The sequence below is a fragment of the Apiospora kogelbergensis genome (assembly GCF_038363985.1).
Source record: "Apiospora kogelbergensis strain CBS 113332 chromosome Unknown utg000008l_segment0_segment0, whole genome shotgun sequence".
NCBI classification, from domain to species: domain Eukaryota; kingdom Fungi; phylum Ascomycota; class Sordariomycetes; order Amphisphaeriales; family Apiosporaceae; genus Apiospora; species Apiospora kogelbergensis.
Window position 1 is genome coordinate 1,286,033 of NW_027117425.1, and position 27,538 is coordinate 1,313,570.

A 27,538-nucleotide genomic window follows, 5' to 3' on the forward strand; every position below is an offset into this window, starting at 1 on the left:
TTCCGGGAAAAACAAGGCAAACCACCAGAACCACAGCTTTGGTAACCTTGGTATTCCGCCTGGAGCACCAATGCCGGGAACAATCGAAAATAGGTCGGGGCCCATTGGCTGCACATCGAACGGTTTTGGGGGAATCTCTCTTTCCTGGTCGTATCATCCATACAGTAAGCGTCTAAAGTAAGTGGTGCTAGGCTAAGCCTTTGTGCTCTTCTCCACACCTCCTCCATTGCCGCCTCGATCTTTCTCAGCCGCGGCGGATGGGGCCGCTGGCGTGCCCTTGGCTTTGCGCCGCACCGGTTGGTATATGTCGTTGAAGTTCATGCTGACACCCAGGAACCGCAAGTCTACGTCGGCCTGGTACGCCAGATCGCCCAGCAGGAGCTGCAGCTTGCTACGGAACCGGTCGCCCAGGTGCTTGAGCCGCTCCTGGAGAACGGGGAATTCGGACGTCGGCCCGCCGGGTATCTCTTCCTCCTGGCTCCCGCCGCCGCGACGCCGCTGCGTGACGTTGGACGTCGAGATCAGGTCGCTTTCCTGGCGCTGCATGAAGTCCGACACGGACCACGAGTACAGGCCGTCCACGCACTCGCAGTAACTCAGCATAGTCCGCAGCAGCTCGCCCAGCTGGATCATGTACGAGTTCTCGTCTTCCTGCGACTCGGACCCGGCAAACCGCCGTCGGCGCGCTCCCAGCAGACCCTTGTGCGTTATCGAGTTGAGGTATTTGGTGTGCGCCTCGATCATATCGTCCAGCGTTATGTCCTCTTGCCTCAGCTTGGCCTGCAGCTCGGTCCACGAGGCCTCGATGACTTCGAATAGGATATAGTATTGCAGCTGGCCCACAAAATGTACCATCTCGGCCATAACACCCTGCGTGGTTTTCCAGGCTTGTTGGACGACAGTATGCTTGGTGTGCAGAACACCGCGAGACCCCGTAGTGACTTTACGCCAGACGGCACCGAGGGCGAACTCGACCCTCTTGATGCGCCATAGGAAGTTGAAGACTTTGAGGTATTGCCGGTTGCCCCAGTCTGAGACGATAACGTCACAGGGCGCGTCGATCTTATACTCGAGCGTGAAACAGTCCCAACCAATATCGCCGTGGCTGAGCTGCAGCATACGAGCATCAAGCCGCCGCAGCACTTCGGGGTTGTCGTATTGCGCATTAGAACCCCGAATAGCATGTTCCAGTTGGGCTGTCAGCGTATGCCTGTACTGTGCGCCGGCAGGTCGGTCCAGATTGGCAGCCAAAGATTCCATCAACAGCGCGATGAAATCACCTTGCCCCAACAGGATATACGATTTCAGAGCACCAATATGTTCAAATACGTGGAACTTCGATGTCATCAGGTGCAACAGACGGCGCATCGTAGTCTTGTAGGCGTCGTCGATCCACGTCTCCAGTGTTGCCGTATCCCCATAGCGCAGCTCCTTAGAAGACTCTTTGGAGTAGGATTCTACCCATGCTGCATCTCCGCACGAGTGGTGAATAAAGTTGAGCGATTTGCCGATCAAGAATATCTTCATGGCAAACTCTTCGGTAATGATGGATGGTATCATCTCCTTCACAACACGGTATTTGTCCTCCCAGACATTCGAAGAGCCGGCTTTGTTTTTTGGCATCTCCTCCTCTGTATTCTCGTGGACAAAAAACTCTCGGAAGGGGTCTGATAGCTCACCGTCATAAACCCAGTGCCGTAGAATGTCGTAGAATGGCCGCGTCACGGGTGTCAGCAGGCGCTCAGCAAAAGCACCCACAATGGGGTCTCCGTGTGAAGATGAGAAGGCATGGATCAGGGAAATAAGCTGCCCCCCTTTTTGCGTTTGGACTCTTCAGCTATAACACTCATGAGCCTGAGGCCCATGGTCGCTTCGCGCGTCCACACCACGCATCTCTTGAGGGTCACGCCGGCTTTGCCTATGCCGTTTCGTGGGGCATTGTCGTCGATACTGGCGAGAGCCGTCCGTATTTGGCCTTCCAGGGTAGCGACGAGGGTCAAGTACGCACGAAGCTCATTACTAATGGCTGCGCGCAGGCTTTGGTTCAAGAGACCCTTGTCTGGTGTCTTGACAAAGTCTTCTAGGGTACGGTAGAGGAGGGACGGCTCTGCCAGGGTGTTGAGAATAGAAATCAGGGGTGTAGGCAAGCTGCGCGGCAGATCCAGTGTATAGTTCTTGCCAAAGGGCAAAGTTGCCGAAGAGAGACCTTGCAAAGTATATGGGAGATCCCGTAGTAGTGTAGGTTCTGAGGGATCGGAAGGGGTATAGTTGTTGGATAGCAGCTGTGATTTAATGAAGATGTCTCGAGTTTGGGGCCGAGACTGCTGTTCTCTCGGATCTTTCTGAAGTTGCTGTTCCCTCAGCATCTGCCTTTTCATGTCGCCAGCACTAGATGCTGCGGCCGCTGAAGAGTCGGCCATCGACTCCGGGTCTGTCTCATCCGCCATTTGCTCCTCCCGGGGAGGCTGTCTCGGGGCTGGCACGGCATTCCTGAGGCTCGAGGGCTGAAATTCATCTTCTATATTGGGCGGTATTACGTTTGCACCAAGTTTGCTCACATCGGGTGTGGCATGCCTGTCCCCTCTGTCGAGCTTCTGCCTCCGCTCTGCGCGCTCCTCTGCTATGTACTCCTCGTACGCATCGGGGTCGTCCTCTAGGGGGATCGGGGGGAATCGGCGAGCTGGTTCAACAGATAGAGTATTCCCCATTTTTGGTTCAGGACCGGCAATGCCAAAAGCCTCGAGTAGAGGTTGGAAAAGCGCAGCGCCTGGCCAGGGTTGGTCTGGACCAGCTTCCGCTTGATAAGGTCTGATGCATGATTAATGTCGGGCGCAAGAGCTGACGATGGTTTTCTAGAAAGTAGGACGCTGTTGTCAGTCTGGGAAGAGGGGATAGCAAATGCTGCACAGTAGGGGTCCTCTTACTCGTCGAATGCGGCCTTGATCTGCTCGGCGTACCATTTCTGGCGGGCTTGCACCTCCTCGTTCGTGAAATTGGCACTTGGGTTGATATGTTGGGCGATTAAGCGGTTGATGCTGACATTGATGCGCCGGTCCTTGTCTGAAGACGACAGGGAGGCCATGGTCGCATCTTGATCGGCTCTGGTTTGATGGGGTGTGAAGAGTTCGGCCAGCAGCTCTGCGTATCGATATCGGCACTCTACGGCACTCCCCTTGTTGACATTGGGCGCTTTATCAGCTTTATCGAAGCTTCCCCAGTCGCGATCGATGTGCAGGCGCGTCAATTTGGCGGGGTCGTGTTAGGTTATTCGCCTAAGCGGACCGAGCCTGGGCTGGTCTATGGGCGTATCAGGGTAGACCTTACAAACGGGGCTCTTTATATGCATCAATTGCACTGGCGACCTCGAATTCCAAGACAGCATTTATCTGAGTTTCCAGTGCCACAGATTTCGACTGATGGTGAATGCATTGTACTTGCATGTATCTTAAGCATAAGGCCACCTTGCTATCTCATCTAAGTAGCTGTCGAGATAGGCCTCGCCATACCCTACCCATCCTGTGTAAGTCATCTGGTCACAGCTCATCTGGGCAAGGTAGTCCAGCCCAGTAGATAATATGGTTTCGCTTGAATATCCATTGCCGTTATCGCAAGGGGAATCACTGAATCGTCATATTATGAGTTCAATCAAGACCCCGTTTGGAGATACACTCTTGCTCGGAAACGAAACAAAGCAGGCGGCCATGCGCATTGTATTTCAGGTCACGGATGGAGCTTCATTGCTCCCATAGCGGAAGACTGGTTTGAAGCTTGGCATGCACGTATCCTTGGGCTATGGATGGCTGCATGAGCGGTGTCAAAGCTTTCGCTAAATAGAAAATTAATTTCATGGATGAATGCACTTCATTCACCAGCTGCAAAGGCCCAATTGCTTCTACTGAGTGTTATACCTAGGACGTTGGTTGTATGGAATGATAAGACCGACTTCATGTTTGCCTTTGCAGGCGAATGAACAATGTTGAGTCGTATTAGTATTAGTATGTAGCCAAGCTTGGTTGCCATCAGCGCTCAGCGCTTTGCGCCCCGGAGAAAGCCCCATCGCCTAAGGTATTAGCAGCCCCAAAGTGTGTGGGATGCAACAAGGGGGGTTTCCCACCGCTGCCAGCAACTGCACCAAAAGTTGCGGACAACGTCAGACCATCTTCCACCACCAAAATCGCATCAGCGTTTTTGCCAAACGACATCGAAGCCCAACGCTCGACACGGGATTTCCATCAGAATAAGGCCAGAAATGTGATCGCATCCCATCTAGGCACATGGTGAATGGGTTTTTAAGGCATTTTTTGGCGTTGGCCTGCGCTCGCTGCACGCGATTGCGCAGTTACTCGACATTTCCCACCCACCGACTGCGCATGCGCGATCGCGAGATTACCTAAGCTCCACCCAACCACCGCATCCATATCTCTCACCATCGACCACCACCGAGCCGCCGCCCAAGATGCCCGACATCGATCCCGCGGCATTGAGCCGGCCCTCGATGGTCCTCACTACGCCCACTTTGAAGTCCATAACCGTCCAAACCCCCTCGGCGCAAAAGGTCATCAAGACCTCCCAGATTATCCCTGCTCGCATCGACTTAGAGCCGCTTTATACCGCGCTGAAAGCTGCCATTGGCCCCGAACAATGGACTGTATACAAAGATTCAACCACCCAGTTCATTCTGGGTAAGTGCTTGTTGCTTTCGTCTTTTGTTCGAGTGAGTTTACCACGCTGACACGTCTTCTAGGTCGGTTGAATCAGGCCGAATACTCGGAACGCATCGACCCTTTCCTAATATCACCGAATGGCGAGAAGGAACACCTACACAACCAGCTGCTTGCTGCCATATATGGAAACCTTACCAGAGAGATGCCCGATCAAGGTTTGGCGCCATGGGTTTCTGCGAACGACAAGCCAACCACTGGGGTCGGCGCAAAGCCCGTTACTGGCGATGCCGCCGAGAGGAGGTTAAAGGGAGAAGTCATGCAGTTGCCTAGTCGTGATCGCCGGCGCATCAAGGACTTGGTACACAACGATGTCGGTGTCATTATGTGATCTGGTGCTATCAAGTACATCGTGACTAACTTTGCTGTAGTTCGATCCCTACGAGTCGATGGCTCAGATGTTCTCCGATCACCACCGAGGAAAGCCTATCAAACCTTCCGAGCCCCCAGCAAGTGCGGCTGGCGGTATCAATAAGACGATGAGTAAGTTTATCAGGTTCGTCGCGAAGTTATGCGGCCTGACTAAATGTCCCAACAGACCTCGACCTGGAGATTCGGAAACGATACGCACAACCATTGGCGGTAGAGTCGGGCGAGTTCCCAGACGTCAGCAGCATAGAATCCAAAATGCTCCCGTTCTGCTTCCAAGCTGGCCTGACGAACGGCCACGCTCCAGACGCGGCAAGTTATGTTACTCACGCCACCGAATTCTTCATCAAGGAGTTATTGGCCTCCGTGTTGGCCAAGACACGGAGTAATGGACCCGGCGAATCGAGCAGCGCAGGGTTCGGTGCGGGACCCGGTTGGGTGCAGACACACAAATACAAACGGCAATTACGGCGAGAAGAAGAGGCACTCATGCGCGGCGAGCTATCCAGAGACAAGGCTGGCATGTTGCCCATAGAGGCCAAAGCGGCCGGAGATCGACCGCCCTTGGGGATGGCTGATTTGCGTCTTGCCATGGAGATCGGAGACTGCGGCATGGGCAACTTCCCAATCGCAACTAAGTCTGTCATATACGGATACCGCGAAGGCGAGCTCGAGCACTGGAGCGACTACTCCTGGGTCGACGATCATAAGCCCCTGGAAAGCGTCGACATTGATATGGGCGGCGTCACCACCACAAACCCCAATAATGCCCCTCTCACAAACGGGGTTCTGCATTCTGAGCCCATGGATGTTGATGAGCAATGGGGATGGGAAGGCACAGAATCCATGGACTTGCAGTCTTTGGATAACGTGTTGGATTCTTGTTTGGCTGTTGCCTCATAGCGAGGGCACGCTGAACATTGGAGACAAGTCTTGGTTTCCAAGACGCTTCTCCCTCAATCAGCAACACACAATTATTTATTATTTGCTAGATGAACGGCCTCTAAACCATGGCAGGTGGCCATGCCCCGTGGACATTAGCGAAAGCCCTTGGGCGAGCAGGCGAGCAGTATGGCCCTGCTATTTACTTTTACATGGATCCGGCGTATGAGGCGTTTTCTACTCACGGACCGGCGGACAGAACAGTTCCAGTTGTATCTATACATACTTTGCATTGGCATTGGCATTAACATGGCGTATGCAGTCTAGTCTGATTCTTTCAGGGCTACCTCAGATATGAAGTCAGGTTTGTTTATACCGTTTGGCGAAGCTAGGATGGCAGCAGAAAAAGAGAGACAGGCTGCGAAGACAGACAGGACGTTTGGGGTTTGACGTCGTTCAAGAGGCGTGTGGATGTCAACATATGATTGACGGCGTCGAAGACGAAGATATGTAAATTTAACCAAACGATACCCTATAATTATTTTGATCATGCATACTTCTAGAGGCAGCTGAACATACTCCATGATGGATGCAGAGCCTCAACCCCTGTCCGTCCGTCTTACCGATTTAGGGGGAATCCAATTGGTGACGCGGGGGCCGCCCGCCCGTCTTTTTCTAATTAGTGGGCAAAAGACGCGACAAGAGCAATCGCGACTTTACACGGGCCCGCCCCCATTAACGCGTCTTGGTACTTACACAGCTCTTTAAGCCCACCCTTCCATCTCCTCCCTCACATCAGTTCTTCTACATGCATACATACTCATGTTTGACCCATAAAGCATTTGAATAGGTCTTTTTGGTCATTGGTTTTCTAAACCTACTTTGTTGTACATTGCATGTTTTGACAAGTCGTTTGAGCATTATACCCCCAATATTTCACTACACAGCCAACCACACACTATGGCTTCGACACGTTCGCCCTCGCCAGCGGGCGACGACGCGGTCACTTCCGGCTCGCCAGTCTTGAGTCCCAGATCCAAGCTCCAGAAGGAGCTGGCAGCCCTGGATGAGAGCTCAGACGAAGAAATTACCGGCCCAATCGACACAAAAGCTCTTTTCAAGAAGCTTGACGAGGCCAAGCTGCAATATGCCCAGAAGCCGGTGGTGCAACCAGCCACGACAAACATGTCCCAGGAAGACAAAGAAGAAATCGACGACGAGGCCGAAGATGAAGAAGACGAAGAGGAGGAGATAATACGGCCAAGAGGACGTGTTGCAGCACGTATGCTAGCGGGGACTACACAAAAGACGGCATCGCCCACCAAATCACCATCCAAGACGACACAAAGCAAACAGAGCACCTCTCGGCCACACTCAGAAGACGAGGATGACGATGAGGTTTCCGCCGTGCCGCGCAGACGTCGCGTGGCCCGACCACAAAGAAGCCCGACACCAGAAGACGCGTCAACTACAAATAGGCCAGTATCGCCCGGTCTTTTCGTGACACCTTCTCCCTCCCCCCAGAAGAAGACAAGGGACGCAACAACAACAGCCGGCTCGGACTCCGAAGATGACCTACCAACCGACATCACTAAGAGCTCCCGTTTCCAAGCTCTTGTGGCCCGCAAGCGCCAAGAGCGTTTGCAGAAGGAGGCCGAGGAGCAGAAGAAGCGCGACGAACGAGCCAAGCGCATAGCAGAACAGACGCCGACTGGTGCTGAAGATACTGAGGAGGACGATGTATCTGACATCACAGACGATGAGGGTGGCCACAAGCTCACGCAACAGTCGTCTTCCGCAAGGCGGCCTGCTCGCAAAGCCAGCAAAAAGGCTGTTGAGGAGATGAACCGCGAAACACAGCGTATGGCCCGCAGCATGCAACTGGCTCACGAGGCGAAGACAAAGAAGAAGATCACGAAGAATTCGCTCTTTGAGAGGTTCAACTTCCGACCCGCTGGTGTTGTTGAGGAGCCCGCTCCTCAGACAGTTTTGCCTAGCTCGAGCCGACCAACAACACCAGTTTCGGGCGCTCAGACTGATGCCGAGGCGGGCGAAACCGCCGGTACACCACCCAGCTCTCCTCCTAGTGCCATGAAGAGGGTATTAGGTGCACCTGCCACACTTGCGACCTCCACTGAAGGATTTTCTGCTGAACCCCTTGCGGAGGCAAGCAACGGGGAGCTTCCCAGCCTTGATGAGGTGGTGGCCGAAACCAAGACTCTTGACAAAGGAAAAGCTGTGGCTACGGCTGCAGATCTTGCTCCGTCGCCCAAAAAGAAAGCAGCACCCCCTAAACGTCAGTTTCGAGTCAAGTTTCCCCAAGCCCCTATCCAAGCCAACAAAGTCGCCATTGATTCCGACTCTGAGCCCGAGATACAAATTCTCAACCCCAAGCAGAGCAAAATCGATGCGATATTCGCTCGCCTGCCAGCCAAGAAGACACAAGACTCTCGATCTCTGCATGATATCCAACAACTTGCGCAGATCCACTCATCACCGCCACCCAATGCTCGTAGGGGCAGGCCCGTCAAGGCCGGTATGAACGCTGTCGAGCTGCAGGCCCAACTGTACGCCCGTGCCCGTGCCCAGGCCAAACTCGAGAAAGAGCGCAGGCTCGAAACTCTGAAGGCGAAGGGCATTGTGGTGCAGACGGAGGAGGAGCGTGAACGACAGCGTGAACAGGTTGAAGACATCGTGGCCCGGGCGAGGCAAGAGGCTGAAGAGATCATGGACAGGGAACGCGAAGACGCCAAGCAAGCACGCAAGGAACGGCGCGAAAATGGAGAGGGCGACGATGCTCTCGGCTGGGATGACAGTGATGATGATAGCTATGAAGGAAGTGACCTCGGTGAGCCCGTCGAAGAGGGCGAAATCGAGTTCTCCGGATCCGAGGATGAGGAGACCGCGAAACCTGGGAACCCCTTCTTCGACGAGGATGCGGCCGAAGACGAGGAAGGCGGGTCAGAGCCTGAAGATGCTGTGACGCCCAAGGCCAACGGCGCGCGGAAGCAAGTATCTGATGACGAGGATGATAGTGAAGGCTCGCCCTCGAAACCTAGAGCCCGGCGTGCGAGGAAGAACGTTCGCGTCCTCTCAGACGATGAGGAAGAGGGAGAGAAACCCATGGAGGCTAAGACGCCTAAACCGAAGACCAAGACATTCACTTCCCCTTCGGGCCACCCCTCAAGCTCCCCGAAAATCCCTACTTCCGTCCTCAGATCCGCCACCAAAACATTCATCCCAGGCCTTCCTGTACCATTGGCTGGCCCCGCTGGTCTTGGTCTAACCCAAATATTTGCCGGCACCATGGATGACAGTCAAGCTGGGGGGCTAGGAACCAGCTCGCCCGAGTTCATGCCATCCACAGCCAATTTCCCCGACTCGCAATTCTCTGCTACCGCCGAGCAGCAACCATCTCAGGGTCAGGACTTGGTGCTTGACAGCCAGGACGATACCCAGAACCGAGAGACGCAGGGTGTGCAGCTCCACTTCTCGCAAACTCAAGCCCACGGCTTTGACAGCCTGCTGCAATTTGATGCTACGCAGGCTTCCGATGCGTTGCAGCCAACGCAAGATAATGGGTTTGCCGAAGCCTCTCCGCTCAAGTCGCGCTTCGTTGAAGTGCCTGCCGGCACAGTCGATACGGTTGTGTTGAACGGCACTCCTACGAAACCTCGACAGGCGGCCGTTGAGCAGATGGAGTCTCCCCTCGTCATCCGGAAGAAAGGCAAGCTGCGAAGACGCGGTGATGCCGCCGCTCCTGAAGATGCCAGCCTGCCCGCGGCAGAGGCCTCAGGAAGCCCCCTGGTCAACATGTCGCTCCCCGAGACCGCGTCCGACCCGAAAGCGTCAACAAAGGATGAGGAAGCCGCATCTGCCTTCAAGCTCATGGCCAAGGCCGCCCGCCGGAAGCAGCGCCTCCAAGCCAAGTTCGATGCGAAGAAGAGCGAGGCCAGAGGGATGGTTGAGGAACAAGCCGACGAGTCCGAGGATGAATACGCCGGACTTGGTGGAGCCGATGGTGAGGATGAAAGTGACGAAGAAGCCGAGATGGAGTTGCGCAAACAAATGATCGACGATGCTGAGGGTAACGACCTCAACGAGCACAAACTGGCGGCCCTGTTTAAGTAAGTCTACTGAACCTGATTCAATTGGCCTTGGTCATTTCCATAAGGACGACGCAGCTAACGTTTGGTTTCTCTAGTGAACGGGAACTACAAGAAGGTGCGGCTCAAGTTGATAAGCTCTTCCACGACATCACGACGGGTATGCTTCGAAAGCGCCGCCGCCACGGAGGTGACAACGGTGCCTTCGATCTCTCGGACAGTGATGACGGCGGCGAAGCCCGTAAGCGCATGAAGCGACGCCAATTCCAAAAGATGCAGAAGGCGCTGTTTGCAGATGAGCGTATTGGCAAGATTGCTGAGAACCCGCGGAACGCCGCTTTCCTCAAGAGCATTGAGGACAGGGGCAGTGACGATGAGCTGGACTTTGGTCCCGACGCTATCGATGAGCAAGATGAGGATGACTCGCAGAGCCAGGGCCAGGGGCAACGAGAGGAGCCTCAAGAGGATAGGATTCCAGATAGCCAGCCGACAACATCTGATGGTGGCGTCGCTCTTCAGGCACAACAGGGTTCGAACGCAAATCTTGGCCGTAAACGCAACCGACTGGACCCCGATCACACCGCTCGCCTACCTCCTGCTCTGCGGAAGGCGCAGGGCACGAACACTCGCGTGCCGGCGTCTATCACTGATGTCCGACGGTCCCTGTCAAGTCTGTTAGACGATGGCGATGTCATCATCCCAGCCACGGATCCTCTCGAAGGCGAGGGCTCCGACGACGAAGCTGCGGCTGCTGGGTCTACGTCAAGCGAAAAGGAGAACCATCGAGCTTCTCGCGCAGTAGTCGACCGCATCTCGCTCAAGCGCGCAGGCTCGTCGGGCCTGAGCACGTCCCGTCAAGCCTTTGCGGCGCCGACCAACTCAGCCGGGTCCGGGACGTTCAAGGTGCCGGCCCTGCTGCGCAAGGCGACGACTAACAACTCGCTCATCTCACAGTCGTCCAACATGTCGAATACCGGTGTTACCACGGCTGGCGGTGTGGGCTCCTCGATGCTAGGAGGAAGCGCCGGCAGTGGCGCTGGCGGCGCGGGTGGCGAGGATGGAAAGCTCAAGAAGAACGCTGGGAAGCGCAGTGGTATCAACTTCTTCGCGCGTGAGAATGAGCGGAGGGAAAAGGTGCGCGAGAGCGAGATGCGCCGGGAGAAGAAGAAGTGGAAGGGGGTTGGGGACCGGAGCAAGGTCGTTGGCGGTTTGTTCGGGGGTGGTTCCTTTGAGTAAGGACGGATGTATTGGTTTGTATTTGATGAGTGACATGATGTCTTCATGGAAAGGCTGGTGGGAGTTTGGTTTGGCCGGGTACCTGGCTTCTGGCATGGCGTTGGGTAGACGATAGGGAATCTTCTTCTGGGGTATACTTCCTAAGGCATTCTGTACGAAGGGGAACGATGCGCGTCACATTTGGTCTGATGTTGAGCTAAGAACTACAATGAAGAGAGTAATTCACACGCTTGTAAAATACGAATCAGTGAATAGGGAGACGAAGTGGAGTGGGGGCAGCGACGTTAATTAAGTAGGGAGCGACGTTGGGTGGCTGCACGCCAAATGCACCCGAGTCCGCCACAATTCCTCCGACTTGCATCCCATACTCACTCATGTCGCACCCTCTTCGTCGCCATCGCGTTGGGGCGTAACCTGGGTATAAACTCTTCTTGGTGATAAACTCGCATACATATAAGTAGATGGCATTATCACGGCTGCCACTGCGCCCTGATTGGCGACGAAGTTGGTCACGCATACGGGACGAGAACGACCCTATTGAATGATACAATGGCGCCGCCTCCTCCCCCCTTGGTGCGTTTTGACTCTCCCGCATGCACACTTATAAGTTAGAGTTACTAAACTGCGACGACAGACGCCAACGCCCCATAGATTCCTCGTCCCCAAGAGGACAGGAACGCAGCAGAGCGGCACCCCCAAACCGCTGGCCGCCGGCTCCCAGCAGTTCCATGCGACGCCGCGCTTCTCACTCCACTCGACGCCGCGCCGTGCAGCATCGTCCTCTACAACACCGGGGCCGCCGCCCTCATCCACGTTTGCTGTGCAGAGGCAGAAGCAGCAGCGCAGCATTGACGATAACATCCATGACATCATCGACAGCTCACCGCTCGAGCCACCGCGACCCTCTTATGGAGGCGGCCGCCGTAATCCTCATGACTCTATTGAAGTCGACTCGGAGCCGCCGTCGTCATTTTCCGTGTTAGTTCCAAGCAGTAACCATCAGCACGACGATGGTTATGGCGATGATGATGCTGCTGCTGCTACGGTTACTTACTATGAAGAAGAAGAGCTGGTCCACGAAGCCCAAGATGACCATGGGCCATCTGCAAAGAGACGTCGTTTGTCCGTCTCATCTGACGCAGATATGGAGCCGATTGTGCCTGCATCTTCCTCGCAAGACGTCTTGGCAGAGTTCGGATTACGCGGTGTATCAGAAGAAAGCCCCTTTAATGAGAACTTAGACGACGAGGATGCAGAAGAAGAAGACGATGAAATGATGAGCCACGACGAAAGTCACGACGCGTCATCCGCCTCTCCGCCTAATCACAAAAGAAACACCGCGTTCGCTCAGAAACAGCAGCAGCAACAGCCCAAATTCCAGCCAGTGCCCCGGTTCAAGGCGCCCGAGATGCCCGAGCCCGGCCTCCGCGAACCGCTCCCCGACGTGTTCTCGCCCCGACGCAAGGGAGACAAACACGTCCCTGGTGGCCTCGCCGCCGAACTGCGCGACTGGCTGATGAACATTGAGACCGCGACCGGGACCAAGCGGGACGGTGACTGGGCGGCGCGGCTGCTTGTTGAGGAGGTGCGGACGGGTTCCGGCAACATGACGCTGGTCCGCGGCTCGCAACAAAGGCAGAGGCAAGAAGACGAGAAACAGTTTGGCAGCGGCAGCGGTAGCAGCAATGTTGATCTGTTCATTTCCAAGAATGGCGACGTGAGCTCCCGGGTAATTCTAGCGGGCGAAGGCCGGTTGCAGGGCCTGGATAAGAAGAGTGAGGTCGCCGTGGGCTGCCGGATCGGGATCGCGAGACCTGTCTGGGAAGTGGATCTGGGCAGCGAGGGTATGTGGGTTGTTGCTTGTGACTGGGTGGTTCTTTCCAAGCCGTCATGAGTACAGCATCCTACAGCAAGCGATGCCTTGGGAAACAAAGAACCTGGGTCACTTGGATAGTTCTGCCCACGATCATATTCTACATCTTCCCAAGCGAGGTCGCGCTAATTGCAGAGGAATCCCTGGGTACTGTCCCAACAGGCACCGAAGGCCAAGCTCTTTGTTCGACGAAAAGAGATATCTAGAATTCGGGATTAACGCAGCACCAAATGCCAATACCCGAGGGAACTCAAGTCGCCAAGAGAACCCTAAAATGCCGACCTAGAGCTACGGCCTCAGTTTACACAAACCCGCCACTTTCGTTCTTGATCTCTTCCATCGACACCATCATGGAGGAGCTCCTCCACGCCGAGATGATGGCCCGTCTACAACAGCTGTCAGGATATTCTGAGCAGTAACGCGCGGCTCGCCCGCTCTCACTACCACGAAGCCCTGGAGCTCGCCGTCGTCGGTCGTGCTGATTTGGCTCTGCCAAGCAAAGAAACACTATAGAAAAACCAACAGCTTCTGGCTTGATGTTTCGGCTTGACATAGATATGGTATCCTGCATCAGCGTACCATGAGCGGGGTCGATATGAGAGGTCTTCTGTTCTGAATGAATTATTGGCCCATTCCCTTCCTCCAACTGCTGCTACTCCCTCTCGTTACTGAGGAGCTCTGCGGAAGGAGGTTTTCTATTACGGGATTTGGCCTAGTCGCTACTGGACGAGGCCTCAAGCGGGGCGCAGAAGGAGCATCATTTTGTATGACTTTTTATAATCGTGGTTGGGAGATGTATGGGATTTTTGCCGTTTGAAAGAATAGCTAATGAGGAGGTGTCAGTCTAGTGAAGTTATCATTGTTGGATCAACGTACTTACCGGGCAATCTACACCGTATATAGAAGTGTATGGATAATTCGGCCGGGCTGGATTCAGGCTCTGCCTTTTGAATAAAACCGTGACCCGATAGACTGCCTACAGGCTGCGTTGAAGGGTCCCAGGACGGAATCTCCACATCCATTATTGATAGATATTACGTATAGATGATTCAAATCAAGATGTGTCATCCCATGGACCAGGAGGGGCTTGTGCGCCGGCAAAGGTCTTAACCAGGTCCCTCCAACCGATCTGCAATAGCTGCAAATTCCCGCCCCCCGGCCAGCTGCCCCCGCACGCCTGTCCCGAGGGGTGCGCGCGGTGGAAAGTGCACCAAAACGGGGGATGGTCAGCGGCCTCGAGGTAGACGGTAATCTTCATCGTCGGAAGCGACAACGAGAACCCGTGAAGCATTCTGAGGAACCCCTGAAAGGGCGGTTGCGTGACGAACAGAGGCGCGTACAGCTCGCGGTTCTTCTTGCTCTTCCACTGCTTCCCGGCCACAAGACGCACGTCGTCGTGGAACGGGTCCGCGCCCTCGTCGTCGCTGCGGCCCACGCCGCCCCAGAAGCCGGGCGAGGGGAAGGCGTACCCGATCTCGAGGACCAGGTGCTCCAGCCGCCCACGCTGCGCCATGTCGCGCAGGATGGGCCCGTACACGCCGTGGAACAGGCCCAGGTGGTGCTCCTTGATGTAGAAGCGGATGCGGAGGGACCGGACGTAGGAACGGGGCGTCAGGGAGCGCACGAGAAAGGGGGTCGGGGCCTCGTTGTCCGAAGACGAGGATGCTCGGGTGTCTAGCACAACTTCATGGTAGAAGATGGCGGCGGCCTCCTCGTATAACCAGCGGCAGGTGAGGAACAGATTAAGGGCCTGCTGGTATGATTTGGGAGTCGGCGAAGGGTTGGGGCCGGAAATGGAACTGGAACTGACGGTATCGTGCAATATTGCGAGCTTGAAGATCTCATGCCTCAACTCGTAGGGCAGGTCGAAGAAGGGGAAGACGCCCTTGCGCCGAAACTGTTTCTTCTTCTGTTGCTTGTTGCCGGGCTTGCCGGTGCGGTGCCTGGCTGCGTTGGAATGTGAGGCGTGCTGCTTGCTCCGAATGGGAAGCGCCGTCTCCTCGGCATAGCGATATATATGCCTCTTCACAGCGACGAGCTTCGTGATGTATATGGACAGTTGACCGAGGAGGCCAACAGTGGGATGAGAGCGTCCGTTGCTGGTATTGGTTATGAGACGCCACATTATGTGGGGCTGGGTAAAGGTAAGGTACTTGGGTACTTCTCGGCTCATCGCCGCTCCCCAAACTATCCTATCAAGAGAGGCCAGTCATTGTGAAAAGTCCAGGTGGTTAACAGATTAAATCATTGTCTCTATATCTATGGCATCGCTTCGTCTTAGTAAAGGTATCGGAGGCAAATTCGTTATGCCTGTCATCGCCCACGCTCTAGACCCGTCTATTACAATAGCCCGTAACGCCTCCAACCAAGCATCGCTTCATTAGAGATACACATTCGTCACATGGAGAAAAGGCCGAGGTCAGCCGTATCAGCTACCTTCGCTGACGCTTGCCGCCTCCTGACTCTCCGCCGCCGTAGTCACCGCCGCCGTTTCCAGCGGGGCGGCCACCTCCGCCTCCTCCGCGGCCACCGCCACGAGGAGCCTTCATGGGGTCCGGTCCGACTACGAGTCCCCTCGTGCCGCGGAGACCCATCTTGCCCACCGTGCTCTTGTACAGAGTAGGCACTTCCGCCGCGCCGAATCCATCCAGGGCGAGCTTGTTGGCTTCCGCGACCAGCGTCTCAGCATCCCAGCGCAGCGCCTTCATGGACGTCTTGTAGAAGCCTAACCAAGCCTGGTACGCCTTGGTCTGGAGTTCAGGCTCCAGATTTTGCGCAATGCGTGAAACATCGGAGCGCGCCTCGAGGTTGGGTGTTGACTCTACGAACTCGATATCCTTCAGTGTGTACTTGGGGAAGAATGATTCCGCAGATGTGACGAGGAAGGTACCTCTGCCCTCGGCTCCAGCGCGGGCGGTACGGCCCAGACGATGGACGTAGGACTCCTTGTCTGCTGGGATACCAGCTTGGAACACGTTGGTTACAGCAGGGAAATCCATGCCACGAGCGATAACGTCCGTAGCAACCAGGAGGCCACTCTTGGCCTTACGGAATTCGTCGGTCGTCTTGGTTCGCTTGCTCTGCGTGGCGCGAGAATGCAGGGCCATAGGAGTCGGAAGACCCGGGATCGACTTGAGCACCTCAGCGTAGAAGTCCACGAGGGCGGCCGTGGGAGCGAACACAATGGCCTTGAACGACTCGGGGCCAATGTGTGCCATCTCTTGGCGCAAGGAGCCAACCAGAGCTGCAGCCATGTCTGAGAAGGTTGGGACGACAACAAGGCTCTGGGGGACTCGCTCGTGTGTGCTGAGTTCACCTTCGGTGATGGTAGAGATGTACTTGTAGCCCTTGTTGAGGGCAAAATGCGCAACCTTGTCGACATACTCGGGTACCGTAGCAGAGAAAAGCATGCTCTGTCTCTCCGAGCGTTCTCGCGGAGGGAGAATGGAAATAATGTTTTTCAGGGAAGGAAGGAAACCCATGTCGAGAAGCCTATCTGCCTCGTCCAGGACAAGGGTGTCGACCCTCTGCAGCTTGGCTTGGATAGCATGCGAGTTTCGCTCATTGTTGGTGAAGTGGTCCAGGAGACGACCAGGGGTACCAATCAGAATATCGCAACCCTTGAGTATCTTCCTCTCCTCGCTGTTCTGGTTGGTGCCACCGATGGCGGTGCACACCGAGTACTCGGGCCTGCGTCCAAGGATCTTCTGTGCTTCGTTGGCGATTTGCAGCGCAAGCTCTCTGGTGGGTGAAATGACCAGCAGCGACACAAATTGACCGGGCTGCTTCTTTCTGTTCAACATGCTCTGGATAGCGGGCAGTAAGAAAGCTACTGTCTTTCCTGTACCCGTCTTGGCCTGCGCAAGCACATCCGTATCACGCTCCTTGAGGAGCTGATGGATGGTGGCGGCCTGAACGGGCGTCATGTGGTCAAACTTCATGTCCTCAATGATGGTCTTAAGCACGACAGGGTCGAGGAGGTTTTCATTGGCCAGGTCAGCGAACCGAGGCGTATCAAGCGGTACAGGCTCCGTCAGAGGCGGCGTGGCCACTCTGGGGGCCATCTTAGGCGCTGCTACTGGTGTGCCTGCTGTGCTGTGGTTTGCTCTGTTCTGCTGCCGAGGGAAAGAGCCACCGCCGCCGCCTCTTCCTCTCCGAGCGCCGCGAGGGCGACCACCGTTGCCCCGTGAGTTCTCCATCATAGGGATTGTGAAAAGGGTTGCTTGCAATGCCGGCGCTGAGAGCACTGATAGTGATGGCCGGGTAAGGAATCGTCTAGCAAGCATAAAGGGAGGTTTTCTGTCCACTCGGGAAAAGTGGCAACGAGAAATGAGATTGACGGAATGGGAAGTTGTTGTTGGTAGAAGCTACTTTTCTGCTTGCAGTCTCTGTTGGCAGAAAGAATGGCAGGATAAATATGTATGAGCCTTAGTCGGGGCGACCGATAAGATTAGCTATTCTTCAGGTCCCCTAGACGCTAGGCTGCAATGGGCCCCGCCTCTAAACCGAGTTTTAAACAGGTACCGTTTCGCCCCTGGACGCCACCTTTTCCAGAACCTTTAGTGGATGCAGCCTGACATTCAGAAAGCGCAAACTGAGGAAGAAGATTGATTATGTGTTGGTTATCCATCTTCGGGCCAAGATCGATGGACACGATTGCCCTATTGTCGGTAGTACTCCGTAAAGGCAAAACAAGATACAATACTCTACCCGTAGTTCAGATCAGTGTGCCCGCCTTATTCTGAATACAGCAGGAAGAAGGTGCATCCAAGCAACAGACAGCGACATCTCATCTCCACTTTTGTACACGTAGGAGAGTATCTGTTTGGCGGCAACTGACGGCCAGCCGGACTTCTCCTTCCATGGAATGCGATAGCTGCTAAGTATTGATATGACCACACACACACGTGAGGTTTTCTATGCAGGGGGACAATATGTCGAAGATGACAAGGGCACATATACACTGCAAGGGCAGATGTACGTCGAGCATCTGACCCCTAGCTCGGTCATTGAAATGCGACCATTTCCTATCCTCTTCATCCATGGCGGTGCCAGAACGGGAACTGTGAGTTTTTTAAACCAATACCTCAACATGTAGAGAAAGGCGAGATTAATATGTAAAAGGATTGGCTCACGAAGCCCGATGGTAACCCCGGCTGGTCCTCATTCTTCCTGGCACGAGGTTACGAGGTCTACCTTGTCGATGTTCCTTTCAGAGGCAGGAGTCCGTGGGATCCAAGCAATGGCACAGTGGTCGCCTTCGGGGCAGAACAAGTGCAGAAGATGTTCACGGCTTCCGAGCGTTATGGTATTTGGCCGCAAGCGAAGCTCCACACCCAATGGCCAGGATCCGGAGTCATGGGCGATTCCATCTTTGACGTATTCTACGCCTCGGCCAGCCAGATGTTGGGCGACGCTGTTAAACAAGAGCTAGCGTCGCAAGCTGCTTGTGTGGCGTTGCTGGATCGCATCGGTAGGCCCGTCGTGATGATGGGCCACTCGCAAGGAGGCGCAATCCCCTATCTGACAGCAGATGTACGGCCAAGTCTTGTGAGGGCGATCGTGAACTTAGAGCCAGTTGGACCACCATTCTCCAAAGCGACCATTGTCAAGCGACCTGGAACTCCATATGGAATCACTCATGCGCCCATCACATATGAGCCTCCAGTGAACAATCCTGAGGATGATCTGGTGAAAACTGTTGTTAAACCCGATGCTCCCGACTTGATGGATTGTGTCCTGCAAGCTAAGACACCGCAACCTCGAAAATTAATAAATCTAGTCGATATTCCTGTCCTTCTTGTAACCACACAAGCGTCATACCATGCACAATACGACTGGGGTACGGTCGAATTTCTTAAGCAGGCAGGCGTGTTAACGGAGCATCTTAAACTTGAGGATAAAGGCATACTGGGAAACGGTCACATGATGTTCCTGGAAATGAACAGTGATGCGGTGGCGGCTGAGATTGAGAAGTGGATCGTGTCAACTATCTGATATGCAGCCGGGACTGATAGAACGGAACGAGAAGGGCTAGCTATCTTTAATTATTATAGTAGTTGAGGTATGTTTTACCCTTCCTGGGCCGCGCCATTTTCTCTCTGCAGTACTAAGCGGCTGACTGATTTTCCTAGGCATAGTTCCTAGTTGTTTTCTTGAGTCGCCGTATAAAAAGGCCACGGACGAAAGCCATCAATAAAAGCAGCAGCTATCATGGTGACTCCGGCCGCTATTCCAATAGCAAAGACATCCATTATTGAAGCTGATGACGCTTCTAGCACTGAAGTCGGGATTTCGGGCAGCCCATTGCTAAATGAGGGCGACTTCAGCCCTGCCAGTGCTTGATAAACTTCAGCAACGGGCACTTGTATATCTCCAGCAGCCTCCCGTAGGTTATGGTATCCCCGGTTCAGATATATGCAACCAGCGAGCGCGAGAGGTAATGTGGTGAAGGTATGCGGGACCGTGACGAGGCACACGGAGACCCCGTTGCGCAAGTGCGGTGGAAGGTTTGTCTCCAAGATGGGCATGGAGAGTGTTGACATTAGCCCCAAAGAGGAGCCAAGCAGACACGAAAGGCCGATAGTGATGCTGGAAGAGGTATGTGCCGTAACCCACATCATTGCTCCCGATCCAGCACTGACACAGATTCCTCCGCAAATGTAAAGAATTGCAGGCCTTCGAACAATTCGTAGCGTCGACTTAGTCAACATGGACGCGATCGCAAAACAAGCAAGCGCTGGGAGCAAATGGATAACGATCTGCCTAGCTTCCTCTCCTCGAGAAAATGCGTAGAACAAAGGTATGATATACAGCAGGACAGCTACACTGCCCGCCGTGGCAGCAATGACGAACAGGCTGCCGAGGCCGATTCGGTTCTGGAGCACACCAAGGGGGAGAACCCTGTCTCCAGGAATCCAAAAACCATACCCTTGCTGGGCAAAGCTGAAGGCGAACAAAACGGCAATGGCAGCCCAAATAGAAATTGCCTGTACAGAGTCCCAAGTCCACCTGGAACCTGACAGGAGGAATGCAGCATCGAACATAACAAATAACAGAGACTGTGTGATGACACCGACCCAGTCGATATCGCATATGGCCCTCAACATTTTGTCCTCTGGCTGGACAGTTACCGAAGGGTATGATAGTGCAGCAAGAACTGCCACGATGGCAGCCACGATACTGCCCAGAAAAAAGACCTAATGTGGAAGCATCAGTGTGCAGCCCTTTAATATATTCACCAGGGAGATTACTTACCCAGCGCCACGACGGAAATACCACGACGATAGATGCACCAAGAGCAATCCCGATGGCATAACCGACACTCGAGATTATGTTCAGCCATGAAAGTTCCTTTGGTGTAGCGAGCAAAGTGTTGTATGTCATTAGGCTATGATACGTCAACGGGTGCTTCAACACTGAGATATCAGTATCAACATACTGCGGGTCAGCTTACCTTATCTGCAGTGCGCCGACAGCGATTCCAGCCAGTATACGTCCAACAATGAGAACCTCTACCTTTGTTGCCGTCCCTGCTATCAATGATCCGGCAAGGAAGAGGGAAGCGGCAGAGAGTCTAAACTTTCGCAGATCTACCATATCCATAATGTGCCGCAACAAAGCCACTGAACAACAACATCCCAAGCTTGACGCAGCAGTGACGCAGAAGAGCAGCTGGACATTAGGGAAGGTATCAAAGACGAAGATCTGGGCCACAGCGAGACAACTGGCATCATATCCTGGTGATCTCAAATCAGCTTTCCTGTGCCAGACAGCTAACTGGGCATCGTGGGACACAAACCAGCGAGCAAAGCCGAGACGAAGCAGCTCAAGTGGACAAACACCCATTGCCACGCCGCAATTTTCCCCCGAGACAGATTGGCCTCGCTCGATGGATCGTAGTACACCCCATACTCCCTACTGTCTCCTGAAACCAGCTGCAGGATCTTGTCGGCTTCGAGCTCCTCCTCGGGCGTTTGCGCAATCAGATTCGCCCGTGAGATGAACACGCCTGGTGACTTCTCAAAGAAATAACGAGAGCTCGGAATCGAAACACGCATGTTGCTCATTTTGCTCATATTTGGAACATATGGGTGAGTAGATTATCAAAAACTAGTGAACAATTAAAAGACATAGACCGTCAAAAGATGACGAAGAAGCAATCAATCGTAGACTGACATATGCCACCGCGATAGCTCTCGTGTAAGGGTGGCAAATATGCCATCTATAAAGAAACACAGATAGCATTCGGGCCGTTGAGCTTGTTCTCAAGTGAATGAGCTTGCCCATGCCGCGCGCAGAGTTCAGGGGGCGCCTTCACTCATGTATCATCCCAATGTAAGCTGCGCTGTGGGACATGGCATAGCCAATGAAAAATGGGATAGAGAATATCAGACCAGGAACCAGATCTACCAGCGTGAGTTCCCTGTGGGCTTCTTCAGGGGAATGTGCTGTTGCTCATCGCACCTCGATGAATCTAGACCGGCCATTGTCAGAACGAGCAAGCGGCCAGAGGCAGCAGGTTAGCAGGCACAGGCTACAAATTTATCGCGATGAAACTATTTACGAACTATCGGTGTTGTTTTGCTGAAGCCGTGCCCAAGCTTGGGAGGTTACACCGGCTTCAACAACCCCGCGAATCAACGGTGCATCTCTATCGACATTTGCGACATGTAGCACATCTCCAACCTGACCCCTTGGGATGTGGTGAAGTTTGAGCCTTCTTCTTATAGGTGCCGGGTTCAGCAAAAGCCGGTACTGCGGTCTGCATAGATTTGACATTTTGCAAGAAACCGCCCCCTTACACGGCGTTTCCAGGCAGGCGTTGAGAAAAGCACGACGGTATTGCAGAGCTTGCAGGGGAAATGCTAACTTTGCGGGCACGGCAAACTTCGTTTTACAGATGTGCCCCAAGCTCAAGGGCCGGTGTCAACAAATAGAAAGGGTTGACGTTTGGTTCGGTAACGCAACCCCCGATCATATGTCGGATGATGGACGGCGGCTGCGATTGGCTTGAACTATATCTCTCTTGTCAAAAACATGTAACGACTACCAACAGATTGAGCTGGAGTATAACCAGAGCTCACTTTCCCAACCACGGACAATCACACGTGAAGCTTGGCCAGGGTCTATCTAGGGCCAGCCATGGAGTAGCTTCACCTGTCAGATCTGAGTCACATGCATTGCGTACTGTCGGGTGACACGGGATCCATCGTGCGAGCGACGCGTATAGCGGCATCGCCGTCGTTTGATCTTGGGCTTTTGCAACTTGGGAACTCATGTCAGCAGTAGAGGCTGGGAGGTTGAGCTCTGACTGGAGCTGTGCGGCGCATTGGACGCAGGCTGCTGACGGACAATAAGCTGGCACACGATGGGATTACCCGCATTATACAATTTGTGGGCTCTTTCATCAAAATGCCCTCTCTTGACCCCGTATTCAACTCGAAGGCATGTCATGTCAGCTTGAAGGCGCAGCCTGCTTATTCTCTTGTGCTCATTGAGCCGAAACGGCCCTTCCAGATGTCGGCTACGGCAGCCAACAAAAGGAGAATGAATGCCTGCTCAGCTCGCAGAAGTGGACTCTCCTCAGCCTTATTTGTGGGCCAACGACGGCAGGCCGCCCCCAAACATGGCAACTCTATAAGCAGTTGGTTCTCGAATGAGGTTGGCTCTTCTCTTGGCACAGATGCGTATTGGCGCCCTCGGTCCCGCCCACCAAGGGTTCACCGAACGGATACTACTATATCAGCTGCGTCCTTGCGTGCCCCACGCACACATAACGGCGCAAACTACCCAATAAGACGGATGAGTTGACTGTCACTCAGCGGCTGAGTCTGACATGTTGGGAGTAGCGGTCTCCCCTTTGGGCCTTGTCGTCGTTGTAATATTGCGACACGGCGACTGGGAATGGCTGGGCGCGCCATTAGAACGTCAAGCACGCAGTGGTGTGAAGCCATGTTTCACTCCCTCCCAGACACAACATGACCTGAGTAATGCTACAAAAGCCACACCTTCAGCCCGGCCAGCTCCAATGTCGATATAGTCTTCCCAAACCCTTATTTCCTTGGTAGTTCAACCTGGCCTCAAGACAGACGAGTTCTGCCACCTCCCCCAATTGCCATCATGGGAAGCGTATTATCGACTCTACTCCGCCAGCAACGGTCTTCCAAAGACCAAGGTATCGTCGGCGAACTAGACTCGCGTCTGCCGAAGCCTTCGCCAGAGAATTGCTTATTCGATCTCAAGAAGTTGCTGCAGCACCCGGATGAGAGAGATGTACTTAGAAGCATCGTCCCCATTCGCAATGCGCCGCTTCAGGAGTTTGACGCCGGCGTGCTCTCGGAGGAACTGCTCAACTTGAAGATTTTCGACATAGTTGACCCTTCCACGCCAGCAGGACCGAACAATACCAAATACGCTGGCGGTAATATCAAAGAGGGCACATACGCCGGAACGGTAAGCAACTTTCCTCTTTTTATTTGTTTCTATCTTAGTGTCTTGGGATGGATGGGAACGTGGTTTCATGGTGTAGACATATACATTCTCTCTCGCGGTTTTCTGTGTACTTTTTACCTAAGAGAGACCTACTAATACCAAGAATCGAATAGCAAGCTGCTTTGACCCAAATCTACTCCAGAATTGAGCAAAGGTGAGTGGGAGGAAACCCCCTCAATGCGCAATCTGATATCTCTACCATCGGCTTCGACTTACAACGTGTTTCCTTAGTTATGGGTCCTACTTCGACGTACTGGCCCTGGAGCCTACTCTTCCTAGGTACATTGACCTGGCGGAGAAGCGCAAAATGTACGAGTGGACGTCCTATCCCGCTGAAGAAGACGGCAAACCCTCGGCGTTCCCTCCCCATCTCCAGACCATCCCCAAAGCGGACGATGTGTCGTTGTGGAAGATCTTCAACAACTTGGCAATAATCGAGTCTCAAATTATCGTGCAAAAGGTGATACCTGATACCTTCCTTGGCAAGACTGCCGACTGGATGTTGGAAAAGGTTAGGGCTGTCATTGATGGGACTCCTGAAAAGGGGGTCACTATCAAAGACGTCGAGGAGTACAATAAGTGAGTACCCCATTCTGAGACCTTCATTTACCATGGTCCTGCCAGTCGCACGAAATCTGGTTCCCAAGGTCGGACCTGTCTCAATCAGTGCTACCGACTTTCTTCGACATACATACTAACCACAATGCCTCGACTAGGTGGCACCGCAAATCTGGGACCGACATTGCTCGAGGAGAAAATATAGGTCTCCTGGATGACTGGTTCAGCGACCGACGATTCGCCGACCAGTCACTGACCGGAGCGAATCCTACCACCATCACCCGCGCCTCTCCCGGCCTGATCAAGGAGTTCGTGGAGGCGGCGAAAACCAATGGCTACGACAAATGGGCCGAAGCGCTTCCCAAGGTTGATCCCGCTGAGCTCCATGTTCAGGACTGCAGTTACTTCCGTGAGGCCTTTGGGGTCGCCGCTGATGAAGTGCTTCACCACAAGCAACCGGCGAGCGAAGATAACTGGGGATGCGCTTCGGTAACGCTGTACAGACTGTATCCAGACGGAAAGATCCACCCGATTGCCATTGTGCTCGACTATAAGGGGTCCATGGCCAAGTCGGTCACCATATTCAACAAGCGCATGAGTCCGTCCGACTCGACCAAGGGCGAAGCGACGGACTGGCCATGGCGATACGCAAAGACGTGCGCCCAGGTGTCCGACTGGTTCCGACATGAGATTTCCGTCCACCTGACCAACTCGCATTTCATCGAGGAAGCCGTCATCGTCGCCACAAACCGGACCGTCCCCATGGAGCACATCGTCTACAAGCTCCTACACCCGCACTGGTATAAGACTCTGTCGCTGAACGCGGCCGGCCGCGCCTCCCTAGTGCCACAGATCATGTACGACGTGGTTGGCGCCTCACCGGAACAGGCGTCCAGCTACCTCCGCTACGCCTTCGAGCACTTCGACTTCCAGGGCAACTACGTGCCGGCGCAGCTGCGGGAGCGCGGGTTCCCCTCGGACCCCTCCGGGCTCGAGGACCCGCGCTACAAGAACTACCCCTACGCCAAGAACATGACGCTCATGTGGACCGTGATCCGCAAGTACGTCTGCTCGATGCTGCTGACGTACTACGACCAGTCGCGCGCCGACCAGATGGTGGCCGAGGACCCCTACATCGCCGACTGGTGCCGCGAGGTGCAGGATCAGGGCCACATCAAGACGTTCCCCACGATCCGGACGTTCGACCAGCTCGTCGACGCCGTCACCATGTGCATCCACCTCGCGGCCCCGTTCCACACGGCCGTCAACTACCTGCAGAACTTCTACCAGGCCTTCGTCATCGCGAAGCCCAGCTGCCTGTGCGCGCGCCCGCCCGTGGCGTTGGCCGAGCTGCAGCAGTACACCGAGCGGGACCTCGTGGATGCCTTGCCGATCAACCGGCAGCGCCAGTGGATGCTGGAGAGCCAGGTGCCCTGGCTGCTCAGCTTCAAGGTCGGGGCCGACCGCAGCTTGCTCAATTTCGCGCTGAGCCAGTGGAGCGTCTACAAGCGCAAGACGGAGCCCAAGGAGATCGAAGTCCGCGATATCTCCGAGATGTTCTACCTGGATCTGTGTCGGCTGGCCAAGCTGTTCTACTACAACAGCAAGGCCATGGACGAAGGAGCCATTCCTTACATGGTCATGGATCCCGGAATGACGGCAGTTTCGATTCTGATCTAGAAAAAGTTTAACGGACGCCGCCTGGGGTTGCGTCGGCCAATTTAGTGCGTGGGAATGTGTGTAGGTTATGGAGCATTAGGCGGCGTCGGCATCGTTAGGCATGGCGCTTTGGGCTTGCGGGATTCTGACATGGAGTACTCTGTATATTTCTAATAATACATTCTGCAATCACTATAACGATTCATCAAGGTTCGGGGCTTTCGAAAGACTCGCCGATGCTGGCTGGCTATTCGCTATTCGGATCGTCAGGCAACGCTCTCAGCCAGTCACTTCCAGCTCCTGTCGAGTTGTTTGCTTAACAATGACGGCGACTTTCTTATTTCCTTATTCTTTCCCACAGAATAAACTTCTTCTGGAAGACTTCCATTAGAACATGCACGACGGGAATCGCAAGGCTTGAGTCGTTGACCCGCCAATCTGTAAGATGAAACCTTGCCATCTCGGTAAAAGTCAGGAACTTGGTTTTTTCTGTTCTTCCTCGTTTGTCCTTCGGCGCCGGGAAGAACGGAGTTCGTAGCCAAGGCGAAGGGGCGAAGCGTCTGATGAAGTCATTGGATCCTTTCCGTCACGAGATTCGGCTCGGAGGTGGAATTGGTGGAACTGGTGGAATTGTGTAGGGGGAAAGATGGACACTTTCCAGCGGAAAACAAAGATTGGACGCACCGCCACGCGGATACCCTCGCCTAGCGAGTCGCTAGCGCCCGTGTCCAGAAGCACCGATGCACTGATGCGCCCAATCAGGGGCCAAGGAACTGGTGCTTTTACTGGACTGCCAGTAAGGCAATGGCACCCAGCTACATAGCCCGTATGTAAGGTAGGCAGTGAGAGGTGGTCTAGTGGTGCAGCATGCGAGCTGCCACCTGCCCGCGAGCGTGTTCCTGGAGAGATGCAGCGATCCGACGAACCGATGCCCAATCGTGATTGATCAATCAACAGTCTAGTCTGGCGGCCTCCTGACGATCTTGGAGTCGAAGATCGGGCAGCAAGTGGCTGACGGCAAATGGCTACTATAGTTCTGACAGTGGAATATGCATGTTTCGTTTCGCCGAAGACCAGTGTTCGCCTTCAAGTTGAAAGGCATTGTTACATGTATGGCTACGGCATTTTCTTATTCTCCCATCATGTCAGCAGTAGCAGACACGAATCTTGGGATTACTCATCTGTCGTTGTAAGAAAACGGCAATTCCCTGTTGACTTCTGTACGCGATAGCCTGTACACGTGTGTGCATCAACAACGGGATTCTCGCATCTCACAGCCACATCCGGATACACTGGGGACTGATAGCTGGCCGTTTTCCGTCCTCCGTCCTTACCCCACCAGATAGTGCCAATGGCCGAAGAACCAGGAATGCCAAAGCCCTGCAAGTGACGCGCTGGTGGGCTCTTGAGCTTAAATGTTTACAGAAACGGCCCGTAACCAGTTTTTGCTTGCTTGATTGCATGACATGCAGTCACTGCTCTGAAGGTTCTTATTAACTAGAGAGAGTCACGAAGATATGCTCAAGTAGATTGACAATAAGGACGGGGAAGCTGAGGAAGTCAGCCGCATATTAAATCCCAATCTCCGTCTCTTTTCTGACGCAGCAGTGGTGGCGCATCACTCCGAGCAAGACCTTGAT

General features: G+C 54.2%; 9 protein-coding genes across 9 annotated transcripts; 5 read left to right on the top strand and 4 right to left on the bottom strand.

The window, feature by feature from the left end:
- Window positions 1-192: 192 nt before the first annotated feature.
- PG998_012386 (uncharacterized protein) lies at window positions 193-3,082 on the bottom strand (the record flags this gene model as incomplete). The annotated part of the gene is made up of 3 exons (XM_066879202.1): window positions 193-1,806; window positions 1,845-2,808; window positions 2,925-3,082. The coding sequence occupies 3 exons, from the start codon at window positions 3,080-3,082 to the stop codon at window positions 193-195; spliced, it is 2,736 nt and encodes a 911-aa protein (XP_066725586.1).
- A 1,374-nt stretch (window positions 3,083-4,456) lies between these two features.
- Window positions 4,457-5,993, top strand: PG998_012387 (uncharacterized protein; the record flags this gene model as incomplete). The annotated part of the gene is made up of 4 exons (XM_066879203.1): window positions 4,457-4,682; window positions 4,745-5,034; window positions 5,093-5,204; window positions 5,260-5,993. The coding sequence occupies 4 exons, from the start codon at window positions 4,457-4,459 to the stop codon at window positions 5,991-5,993; spliced, it is 1,362 nt and encodes a 453-aa protein (XP_066725587.1).
- A 939-nt stretch (window positions 5,994-6,932) lies between these two features.
- Window positions 6,933-11,314, top strand: PG998_012388 (MRC1-like domain-containing protein; the record flags this gene model as incomplete). The annotated part of the gene is made up of 2 exons (XM_066879204.1): window positions 6,933-10,099; window positions 10,177-11,314. 2 exons carry the CDS (start codon window positions 6,933-6,935, stop codon window positions 11,312-11,314), a joined length of 4,305 nt encoding a protein of 1,434 aa, XP_066725588.1.
- Window positions 11,315-11,863: 549 nt separating this feature from the next.
- Window positions 11,864-13,208, top strand: PG998_012389 (uncharacterized protein; the record flags this gene model as incomplete). Its single annotated transcript, XM_066879205.1, has 2 exons — window positions 11,864-11,887; window positions 11,949-13,208. The coding sequence occupies 2 exons, from the start codon at window positions 11,864-11,866 to the stop codon at window positions 13,206-13,208; spliced, it is 1,284 nt and encodes a 427-aa protein (XP_066725589.1).
- Window positions 13,209-14,241: 1,033 nt separating this feature from the next.
- Window positions 14,242-15,312, bottom strand: PG998_012390 (uncharacterized protein; the record flags this gene model as incomplete). Its single annotated transcript, XM_066879206.1, has 1 exon — window positions 14,242-15,312. The coding sequence occupies one exon, from the start codon at window positions 15,310-15,312 to the stop codon at window positions 14,242-14,244; it is 1,071 nt and encodes a 356-aa protein (XP_066725590.1).
- A 307-nt stretch (window positions 15,313-15,619) lies between these two features.
- On the bottom strand, window positions 15,620-17,251 carry PG998_012391 (ATP-dependent RNA helicase; the record flags this gene model as incomplete). The annotated part of the gene is made up of 1 exon (XM_066879207.1): window positions 15,620-17,251. One exon carries the CDS (start codon window positions 17,249-17,251, stop codon window positions 15,620-15,622), a length of 1,632 nt encoding a protein of 543 aa, XP_066725591.1.
- Window positions 17,252-18,078: 827 nt separating this feature from the next.
- PG998_012392 (alpha/beta-hydrolase) lies at window positions 18,079-19,184 on the top strand (the record flags this gene model as incomplete). The annotated part of the gene is made up of 2 exons (XM_066879208.1): window positions 18,079-18,252; window positions 18,312-19,184. The coding sequence occupies 2 exons, from the start codon at window positions 18,079-18,081 to the stop codon at window positions 19,182-19,184; spliced, it is 1,047 nt and encodes a 348-aa protein (XP_066725592.1).
- A 146-nt stretch (window positions 19,185-19,330) lies between these two features.
- Window positions 19,331-21,247, bottom strand: PG998_012393 (uncharacterized protein; the record flags this gene model as incomplete). The annotated part of the gene is made up of 4 exons (XM_066879209.1): window positions 19,331-20,386; window positions 20,445-20,577; window positions 20,644-20,926; window positions 20,989-21,247. 4 exons carry the CDS (start codon window positions 21,245-21,247, stop codon window positions 19,331-19,333), a joined length of 1,731 nt encoding a protein of 576 aa, XP_066725593.1.
- A 2,062-nt stretch (window positions 21,248-23,309) lies between these two features.
- Window positions 23,310-25,919, top strand: PG998_012394 (uncharacterized protein; the record flags this gene model as incomplete). The annotated part of the gene is made up of 4 exons (XM_066879210.1): window positions 23,310-23,642; window positions 23,795-23,835; window positions 23,913-24,260; window positions 24,398-25,919. The coding sequence occupies 4 exons, from the start codon at window positions 23,310-23,312 to the stop codon at window positions 25,917-25,919; spliced, it is 2,244 nt and encodes a 747-aa protein (XP_066725594.1).
- Between the last annotated feature and the right edge of the window lie 1,619 nt (window positions 25,920-27,538).